Raw genomic sequence first — 11,037 nt, forward strand, 5'->3', positions numbered from 1 at the left:
GGTCTGTGATAGCAATTAGTTTTCTTTCTTATTGACTGCCTCACTTATATCAACTTAAGCAAAATGCTTTACTAAAAGTTTTGATGTGACAGCTTTCTATGTATTTCCAGCTTTGGTTTGCTTGGTAATGGGTTCTGATATAAGGGCATATCAGGACTCAGAGTTTTCTAATACAAAGCAGTCTTCTCCAAATTGACCTGAGGTCTTTCCTAACCCACTGCAGACCTTTAGATACCTGACCAAGCACCTCCTTGTGCTAAGTTGCCACATCAGCCTAACTTTGCCACCTGAAGTCATGTGTGAATGAGGTGTGAATGAGGTCCACCTCCTCTGAGTGGCCTGGCACCACACCAGTTTTAGTGGGAGAAATTTCACAATGACCCCAAAAGTGATGTCCCTCTGGGAGGCATAGGAAAGTCATGGGGATGCAATGAGGACTTAGCAGGGCAATAGCCCTGCCCAAACATCATTTTAAGCTCTTTGAAAAGTTTCCTTCAGCCCTGTGAGTCAGGTGAGTTTGCAGCTGCAAACAGAAGAAATCTGACAAGCATGATCAACACAGCCCTTCATGGATCATGTGTCTTATCAGGCATCTCTGGCCTCCTGATCTGCCTGGACACCCACTTCTTTTTTTTTCCTTACACCCACACAGCCCTCTCTTAGCCCTTGAGTTCATCAGCCTTTTCAATGAGCTGTGGTCACCATCAGGCGACACTTTATGCTGTCAGGGAGTTTCTTCCAACTGCGTGTTAGGAAATCCCTGTGCTGAGCAAGAAGAAAAGCTGTGAAATGGCGATGTAAGGAGATGCAGTTCCCTTCTCATGTACACTCATTTCAAAACAAGTCAGCTTGCAGTGTCATGAAGTCAGCAGGAGCAATGTGGTTCATTTGGTTCAAATTTTAGCTTTTCAGCACTCTTGGTACCAAAGGAACAGGAGGGCTGATGGGATGCTGGCTCACCACCCCAGGTGAAAGCAGCACTCCTGCTCCCCAGAGCTTCCTGGGGAGCTAGTGTGGGATTGCTTTAGCTCTGTTGGGCTGCAAGAAGGCTCTTCAATGTCTGTGTGAAATTAGTCACCCCAGGAGGCGTAATTTTTAAGTTTCTGGAGCTAAAGGCACAAGTCCTTGCAAGATTTAAAAGGTTAAGCTGTGTTGTTTGGAGTTGATACACTTTGCTATAAATCCTGTAAAGGGCAGAAACAATTACCATATGCTAACAGGTTATTACAAGAGCAAAACCATAAGCAACACATCTGTGAATCTGCTTATTAGGATATACAAAAATCAGCAACTGAGGAACTGTAGTGGGGAGACATCCTCTAAAAAGAGAAAAAGAGTTCAGGGAAGAATGATGGATATAATGGTGAATGAAATTGGTGTGTATTGTCTGGCAAATACAGGCTCTGAAATGACAAGAAAAATGTTTCTCTCTACATCAAAAAGACATTGCTTTTATGCTGTCCTGGCTACAGCTGAAAAACAACCTTTTTTTTTTTCCCCAAAAGAAGTTGCTTTCTCTGTTGTGTCAGGCTATTTTGCAACATGGCTGTTTTTCAGCAGTGAAATAGACTTTGATGCAAACAGCAGTTTCTTGTGTAAAAAAGAGTCTTCTGGCAACAGTGGTATAGATCCAATCAAAAGTCAAATACCTCACAGAGCAGCTTAGGGAAGAAAGAAATGTCAGAAATACTTAACCAGATCTTTTAGAATAGCTTTGTCTGAAACTAAGGAATTGGATGTGTATACTGACATGGTTGCATGTAGTGCTTTAATAAACAAAGGGAAGTATGTAGGGCAGGGTATGCTAAATGCTATATGCATTTGTAAAGCCATTCTTAAAATAACTGGAGTTTTATAAATGAGCAAAGATACAACAGTGTGGAATTAAATATGCATACACAAGCAGTGTTATAAAACAATGACACTTACATACAGAGGGTGTGATCTCCTTGTGTAAAGTTGTTTGGATTAGTTTTTAGTATGTTTGCTTTTAAAACACTCAGGGAATCCACAAGCTAGCTTTACTTGCTGTTAGTGGTTTTACTTTCAAAAGACTCCAATATTCTGGCTCTGACCTTTTGCCTGCACAGATGTACAGCAAGAGTAACCACTCTTTGCAGTCCTTGCAGGCATGAGATGTTCTTTTCCAGGTACTAGACTTATATGTCATAAAGAACCTTTGCTACAACTTCTGTGCACAGAGGCTTTTAGATTTAAAGAAATCGTGTCTCAGATTTAGAGAAATCTGAGGCCATCTCTAAAAAAGACAAAGTTAATCCCCAGATTTCAGGGTAAGGGTTCAATATGTCTTTGCTGTGTTTATCCATGCAAGCAGCACACATACAGACAGATTTGAATGCATGAAGTATATCTGTCTGTCAACAGAAAGAAATCGTTTTGTATTCCTCTTTCACTTTCTATGTGTGTGTGTATAAACCCATGCACAGTAACAAGTCAATCATAGCTCTTTTTGTATATAAAAATTAATGTTTTATCTTCATCTTATTGTTCATACAACCAGTCTGACACACATTACAGGATGATATCCAAATATCAATGAGAAGTATACACATTTATTTCTACAGTATTTAGGCAGAAGAAGTTTCATCTATAAGATCAGAGCATTAGTCTGAGGAAAAAAAGAAAGCTGTTTTGGTAAGATACTAAGGGAAACAGATACCTGCATTAAATGGGGTTGCAGCAGAGGAGTTTCTCCCCTCTAGAGGACCATGGAGTCAGCCAGCCCTGCTGCTGTCAGACCCAGTGGAGGAGAGCTCAGGGGATTCTGATCTGCGGGAGGGAATTGAGAAGGTGGCTATGGTTCACTTGGCTTCAGAGCCTATCCTCAGTGGTTGGTCTAGAAGCTGTGGAAGTGGTGAAGAATGCAGATGGAACAGCTGACCTTGTGACTGTCCTGTGTGTGTTTGGTGGCTGTGGGGAAGACATGAAGGGAAGGCTTCAGCAGCCTCTGGGTGTGGTTTCAAGTGGCACCAAAAGACCTCAGCAGCCTACATTAATTGCTGGTTTTAATACATGGTGACATTAGGCACAGACTGGCTTGACAAGTTCTGACCTGTTATCTTTCCATTGTTGGTGGCTTATCCCAAGGGGAAGAAGGGGCTCAGCTCTTTAAAAAAAGCCTGAGGCCAAGCCAGCTCCAAGGAAACGGGGGAAAGATGCAATCACGAGGTTCACTGTGAATGAATGAGAGACAAATTGCTGCCAGCAATATTCTTTATTAGCTTATGAAGTTATTAAGTAATGAGTTGAATAGCACATTGTTTAAAATAACATGTTGTAATATGAAATGAAGAATATTATTTAGATTTTAGTTTTATTAAAAAAATCTCCCAAGCATAATGTGGAAGGAAGAGGCTCAGCCCTGCTTTGACAAAGGAGAAATGAAACACAGGGCATTTGTGGTTGCTGTGGTCTGTCAAAACTGGCTCAGCTTTGGACAGAGGATGCCCCTGCTTGCGTTTTGTATTACGTTATCTTCCTAAGAGTGGCATTTACCAGCTGGGAGTTTCTGTGCCAATTGCTGTGCATGTGACTTGCAGCAGAAGCAGGAATTAAATCATGCTTTTGAGTCCTTTTGGTTCCACTCTGGCTACCCAGTTCCTTAAATGCTGTGCTTTGCCACGTGATGAACCATAAAAGCACATGGACTATCCCATGACTAGATAAGACAGAGCTTGTTCAAGGTGATCAGAGAGTCACAAACCAAGGAAGATGTGTGAGCAGCACTTCCCTTGAGAACAGTCACTTCCTGAGAAAGCTTTTTGCCTCTTTGCATCCCTTAGGTTACCAAGAGCTTCATAGGACAGTCTCAGGTCACCTTAAACTGCCAGCTCGCTTCACCATACTATCTTCTGGATTACTTCACCACCTTTGATCCTTCTGGAACAATGGTGCATATATACTGCCAAGAAACCTTATCTAATTTGAGGTGGGAGGATATAAAAGACCTCTGGGCAATGGGAAAGATAATAAATAGTGAATATGCCTCTTCTATCCCTTACAGTAATTCTGTCTGATAGAGGAGGTAGCAAATCCTGCACGGGTTGCATCTGATGGTTTTTTTCTGAAGATAAGGCATTTCCCCTGCCTTGTCTGCCTGTCTGGCTTTCTTCAGCAAAGACTCTCAAAGGAACAGAGGCAGAACGTAATTGCTTAAAGATACAAGAAAGCCTCTCCCAGAAGCAGATCAGCTCTTGATCCTCTGTAGGTAATACTACTCTGCTGTCCTAAGTTGGCCCGTACAGATACATGTAAAATCTTTAAGATTATGATAAAGAGCTTTTGTTCCCTACTATCAAAGGGACATTTGGATACCATCTCTTATGGAACAATACTTGGCTAATTTGGGTGCCTTATAATTGGCATGACTAGGTTGTCTGGTGTCTCATCAGGGAGAACTGTCTGAGGAGTACGGGTGCTTGATGCCTTCATTAGAGTGTCCTACCTTATGAAAAATATTGTTATAATACCAGCCTCCAGACATATCACTGCAGGACTGGGAACCCCCTTGTGCCAGGCAATGCACAGTGAAATAACTGCAAGATTAATTCTAAATTCACGAGGATGACACAGAAATGAAAGCACAAGTTGCACTAATACCATTACACGTAGTGCAGGAAATAGAGACTGGGCAAAGCAGTCATTTTGTCAGTGTGGATTGTGTGGTGGAAGCAGAGGAGGAAAAACCTTGATATTTACACAAAGCTCTTGTCGTGTGACAGGGAAAATGGGACAAAACACAAAGGGGGATTTGGAGTCACAGCAACTAAGGGGTACATCACTAGCAGCATCAAGGCAGAAGTCAGGTTCTCAATAGCATCAAGAAGTGTGGGTGGGTTGGAAAGGACCTTCAGGATAAAGACATTATGGCTTTTGAGCACCAAGACATTACAGATGGTGAAGGAAGGTAAAGAGGTGGTGGAAGAAGATGCCAGTGGTGGTGTGTCTGCAGCTGTATAGCCAGAGAGCTGTTCCTCAGCTCTGAGGAACACTGGACATCACCTGCAGTGGTGGCAGCTGACCTGTTCTGCAGGAGTGCTTTGGGAATGGATGAAGTGCAGCACCTGGTTTTACTGGGAAGTGCACTAATAGGTCCTGCCCAAATTGCCCACCACCTAAAAAGATGCAAATGGGTGCAGATGGGTTTAAGAGCACAGCTTACAAGCAAAGGAGGGAATGTGATGGCAGATGAATTAGCAGACTTCACATAATTTCAGCTGTGTGGGTTTACTTATGAAGATCCTAATGAAGTTTGTCCTAAGATACTGAAAGAAGATGGGCTAGCAGACCTTAACTTGCTAGTTGTTATCTTGGAGAGCTGTGGAAGTTCAGGGGCACTGACTGATGTGTACAGAAAACCATTCCAGGTGAAGTGGTTTAGTTCTTCCATGTCAGCTGATGCTAACACCATTTCATCTCAAGTGCCAGTTCTGAGCATCATCTTTGAAGAAGATTTGGACAAACTAGGACAATCCCTACAAAAGAAAGAGTGTTCTAGAGAATATGATTAATCAGAAAAGTTTTTTAAAAAGGGAAAACATGGTCTAAGTCTCCAAATGCATAACAGGCTTTGCAAGGAGGCTATGAGTAATCTGCTCGTGTCCACAGTGTGTAGGAGAAGTAGTTAAGGATTTAAATTAGAGCAAGGAAGATTTAACTTACCCAATAGGCTAAAAAAAACCATAGAAAAAAAAGCTGTACCATAGGATAGGTTGCCTAGGGAGACTCTCAGACCTGTCCTGTCTTTGGAGAGTTAGATACTTATTTGTGAGGAAACAGTTTCTATGAAGTTGATCTTTCAGCTGATCTTGCCTTGCAGTTGAAGGATAGACTGCATGACATACTGAGATCTCTCCCAGCCTTATTCTTTATCATCCTGTAAAATGAGATAAAAATGAAGCAAGGAGAGCCAGTGGAAAGCAAAAAAAGACAGGGATGGGAAAAAGATTATGGGAGGAACAGCTGTTGTCATGCAAAGATTGGGGTTAGGTGGGATGCAGAGAATTGGAGTAACATGCTGTGCAAAAGGGAGGGAAGCTCCTTAAGTGTTCAGGGGCCCTGTTTTATCTGTGCATTTGCACACCTGGATTTATGGCTTGTTTTTTTCCAGAGGTTTTCCTGCAAGATTGCATGAGGTGAACGTGAAGGGAAATGCAGGCATCAGCTGACAAAACATCTTGCTTTGGCTTTAAAGCATGGGTTTTTTCTCTTTTTCATATTTTAGCTGACACAGGCTTTACAATGTTTTCTTGTTCAAATAACTACTCTCTCTCTGGTGAGGTATAAAAATGACTTGAGAAAATCCCTGAGCAAAGTAAGTTTGTGGGCTTTCATAATATGCCTGTGTTGTCAGACTCCAGCCCTTGGGAGAGCATCATCCCCTTCATGTCCCATGCCTTCATGAGGCATCTCAAATGTGCCTTCAGAGACATTTGCCTGCTTTTCTGATCAGGGCCACATTCTGCTGAAGTAGACCATAGCTCTCTAGAAATGTGTCCCATGGCTCCACAGGGTCCTGTGCCTGGCTCTATGCCAGCAGAGCAGCTGAGCCCCCAAAGGACTCTAGGGCAGCAATCCCTTCTGGCTGGGTCTTCCTCCTCACAGGCTCCTGAACAGGATGCTGACTAGGTAACAGACTTCTCCTATGAGCAGGACCACACATGACTTAAGAATGAGAAGCTTAACTTCTGTGGCCACTTACATCAGTGGCCAGAAATGGCTGGGAAAGGTAAAATCCACCTTCCTGCATCTAAGATTGTTAGCCCTGTTCTTGTTCCTTTTAAACTACACAGAAGTCCTGGATTAGTTGGAAAACTCAATTTTGTGTTCAGTGTGAGTCAAAAAATGGAGAACCAATGGGGTGGAGCCAATGGAGCTGCTAAGGTTCTTCCCTTTACCCAGTTCTGTTCAGTGAACAGACAGGATTTCCTTTCACAAAATATTTGAATACAGGGTGTTTCTCTTCCCCATAACCCTGGATACTAAATGTCCTTGGGTAGCAGTTGTGAGGTCAGCAGGGTTGCACTTTTAACTTTCTTCTCCAGAAATTGTCCTTTTTTGGGGTTTTTTTGGGGGTTTTTTGGTTGGGTTTTTTTTTTGTGTCATTGAAGTCTCAGTTCTGGTAGAGCACAGTGGAAGTTCCTGCCTGGCCCCAATGAAGAGCATACTCAGCATCAGCAGGGCTAAGTCAACGTAAACCTCACATCAAAAGACCAGGAAGCCACTCTGTGGTTTTAGCAGTATTCTGTGTGCTCAGACACCACAGACTGCTGTACACAGGCACCCATGGCACCTGCAGACTCCATGGAGCTGGGAGAGGGGGGTAGGGGAGGGTGTGGGTGCTGCTCCTAAAGGGGTGGATAGAAGGCAGGAACCAGACTAAGGCATAGGCAGCTGCTGCATGGGCATCAGAAGAGCAGGAGACAAGGGCAGCCACAGTGGGGAAGAGGTTGCCTTTGCAACACAGTTCCTCTACATCCACCTTTGAATTGCCTGCTGCTTGTCTTTAAGATGCCACGGAGGAGGTAGCAGAAGGGGCAGTCCTTGGAAAATGGTTAGATTAGGGAGGTTTGATTCATATTTCTGCATCTCCCTCATGTGAGGGCAGTGACACTGTGACTCCAGCTGAACAAAGATGAGAAGTGTTTCTCACCAGTAGAATGATAACTTAAACCTGTGAGCACAGGGAAATTGCTCTCTGGAGACCGAACTAAACAGAATTCCGATTTATCCAGGCTGGTTTCATATCTTGGGGCCAATCAGCATATTGAGGAAGTATGAGCTGAAGCTGATTACAACTCTTTTTCCTATAACCATGTACATAAATAATCTGTCAACAGAGAAAAGTGTGCCTTCCCCCGTGGCTGCTGGAGACTCTGGAAGAGATCCCGACACTCCTACAGAGCCAGCCTGGATTTCCATTGCAAGGCAAAAGCAGAGGGGCATGCAGCAGGAGAAAGAACTCCACAGAGAAAAGCTTGTGGCTCCAGATAATAAGTCAAATATGGAGAAACAGAATAAAGGAAAGGAACAAACAGAGGTACTTGCAGTACTAATTTGTGGTGCTTTTGTATCACCTCCTGTAATATTCTTTGGATCTACTGCTATGTTACCAGTCATACCATAATGATTATAGATACTTAATAAGTGTAACTATAAGTAACAAAGACACTGTTCTCATAAATTCAAGTTCAGAGTTCTCTGATGGTTCAAATATGTGATTTTGTATCTCCAAGAAATCCTGGAACTATGGATGTGTAAAACTTCTTGGCATGCCTACCAGATCTAACATGTGTATTGCATGCTAAAATAGCCAAAATGAGGTGCTAAATTGTAGTCTCTGATCTTTCTCAATGCAGAGGAAATATGTTCTCTTTAACTCTCCTCCTAAGCACAGCCTTTCATTGAACCTCTTATATCTCCTGACTGATTTAACACTGAATGAACAGCTTGGTCCCTGAGGCTTCTAGGTAACAATTTTTAGAGCCTTGAGAAGTGAAATAGGATAAAAATAACTTTTGCACTTGCAGAGAGTGCCAAGATATAGACTCTGGTTCCCCGTATATGGATAATTCAGAAGACCATGTGGTGCCTTGGAATATGGGCTGACACTGCCTCTTCAGAGATTCCATGCAAAACAGGGTGATACCTGTAGCAAATGATCTTCCCAGATGACAAAGCTGTGCCAGCAGAAGTGCTTGGCATGAATCCAGAACACTACCCTGCTGCCTGGTTTGCGTCCTGCACAGATAAGAACCCTGCTCTGATGCAGGAGCATGTGTGTCCTACACCTGTACAGCATTCCCAGTGCAAATGGCCTACCTTCTTGCTTCAGGTGGTACTGCTAGAACCCCTGACAGGTGTATTATACCCTGGAATAACAGAAGATTCTAGATAATGAAAAATAGTAGTGGTTAGATTAACAAGAAATAATATGTAATGAAATTTCTAGGCAAAGTTCAGTAATGCCCAACATAATCCCGAAATACAGTTTCTATGTCAGAACAGGAAACTCCAGATTTTAGCTGGCAGTGATCCCTGAAATTCATGCCATGCATTTTATTTCCTTATAGCAGCTAACAGAGAAACATGTCAAGATGCTTCTGACTGCAGTGTGTGAGGCTTGGTGCCACTGTACTACTCCCACTTTCTCTTTCCCCCACATGGTGCCAGGCACTATCACTTCAGGGTAGTTTTTGATACTGGCAAGGAAATCTATTGGAGGATGTGTTTGATTTCTTTTTTATGAAAAATCCATTTACCATCAACTGTCCAAAAATACAGTGCCCTAGCCCACAAAATTTGGGAGATGGAAGGAAAACATAAGAGAATGAGGCTGTTTCCAAATCCTATATATGTTAGTAGAGATGAGCAAAGGACTTGGAATACATTTTGCAGTGAAGAATATAATTATCTACTCATACCATTATGCATAAGAGATACAGAGGGATAGTTTTGATTTGTAAAATTGAGTATCATGGGTGTTAACATGAAAACACCTGAACTTTCCAAACAGCCATCAGCTCAAGGGAGAGGATTGGGATCAATGTCTGCTGAACTGTGGCAGTCACCCCGTCCACTGCCTTTGCTCTGTTCTTCCAAACTGAACTCAATCATTCTGCGTTACTTGAATTTTATCCTTCTCTGTGCTTAGGGGTCGGTGAAGCAACAATGGAGCAAACCTTCACACTTGGCACCTAAAACCACTTCTGAAGAGCAGAGGAAAGACACAAAGAGGAAAGAAGCAAAGTCCCTGCTGAGAACCAATTCACTGTCACATTATGCCCCTGGTAAGAAACAAAATGCTTAAAATGTGGTCTGTTATCTCACAACCTTATCAGAAGAAATCTTGCTTGAGTGTGCTGCAAAACAAGTAGGGGCTAGATCCTAATCTCTTCCTCAGCCCCACATCTGCCAGGGCAAACAGTTTTCTCAGCACTAACACCTGGGGTTTTTTTTGGTGGCATATTCTTTTGATCAGTTTGATTACAAACAAAAGAGTAACAAGGGGTAGCCAAAAACTAGTGTTGAAAGAAATGTGAATCAAGAATTCTAGGCCCTTTCAGAGGATGGAGGCCCAAATTCCAGTGAAAAATGTAAGCAAAAATGTTTTCAATAACATTCAATTTAAATGTGGCTTCCTCAGCAAGCTGGAATGATGTGTTCACAAGCTGTCTGACCATCAGTCCTCCCACAAAGAGTTTGTTGTAAATCTCTTCGGTAAATTAGAATCTGAAAGAAGGGCAGAAGTTTTGAAGTAATAAAATTCCTGTGAGCTGGGGGCTGAGTAAAGGAGGACTTCACAAGTGAATACTTTAGCTAATGAAAAGGTTCTCTCTTCTTTGGCCTGGGTGTTAACACAGGGCACAGCAAGGAATCCAGGTCATCATGTTGAGTTTTGGTAAATTTAGGGATCAAAAGATATTAGCGATGAGAGAAACGTTGTATTATTTAGAGCACAGAGTGGTAATTTCCATAATAACTTATTGCAGAAGAAGCTTCCATGTGAAATGTAAAGATTTTCTACCACAGGGCAAGGCATGGGAAGTATTTAATAAAAGAGGGTGTTTAGTTGCTCGGCAAGTAAGTGTAAAATGTCCATGTGTTTTATTCACAGTAGCTCCATCACCTGCACTGATGGATAAGGAGGAAATAAGCCACTTGAAGAAAGCCAGCAATGCTGCTCCAGATCAGCCATCATGGATGGAGCTGGCCAAAAAGAAATCTCAGGCTTGGAGTGATATGCCACGGATTATAAAATAGAATGATGCAAACAAGTAGCATCTTTCATAATTAAGTCACCTGCTTAACTGAACTCCTACAGACCAGCTAATCACAGTGAAGAATCTCTTGACACAGAAGGGTTTTATTGTACAGCTGTGGAGAAAGTGTGCAATAGGTGCAGTCAAAAAGTTTACCTTCAATTTTGTAGCAATCAGAATTGCAATGGCAATGGATTACTTAAATTATGCTAAGGATATACTTACACTTTGGAAAATAAAACTTTTACCTTATGTA

The 11,037-nt window shown here is 42.3% G+C and overlaps 1 protein-coding gene across 12 annotated transcripts in view; it reads left to right on the forward strand.

The window, feature by feature from the left end:
• CRACDL (CRACD like) overlaps positions 1 to 11,037 on the forward strand; it is a 63,673-nt gene extending 52,636 nt beyond the window's left edge. For 11 of the 12 annotated variants that reach the window (XM_085055143.1, XM_085055095.1, XM_085055088.1 and 8 more), the window contains 3 exons: positions 7,860 to 8,059; positions 9,674 to 9,809; positions 10,637 to 11,037. In XM_085055143.1, the coding sequence (XP_084911269.1) occupies positions 7,860 to 8,059; positions 9,674 to 9,809; positions 10,637 to 10,782 (482 nt within the window). In that variant the 3' untranslated portion in view covers positions 10,783 to 11,037. The remainder of the gene's footprint in view (positions 1 to 7,859; positions 8,060 to 9,673; positions 9,810 to 10,636) is intronic. The other variant, XM_085055075.1, reaches the window with a different exon arrangement.

This window comes from Lichenostomus cassidix, chromosome 1 (genome assembly GCF_008360975.1).
Source record: "Lichenostomus cassidix isolate B80296 chromosome 1, HeHo_3.0, whole genome shotgun sequence".
Classification (NCBI taxonomy): Eukaryota; Metazoa; Chordata; class Aves; order Passeriformes; family Meliphagidae; genus Lichenostomus; species Lichenostomus cassidix.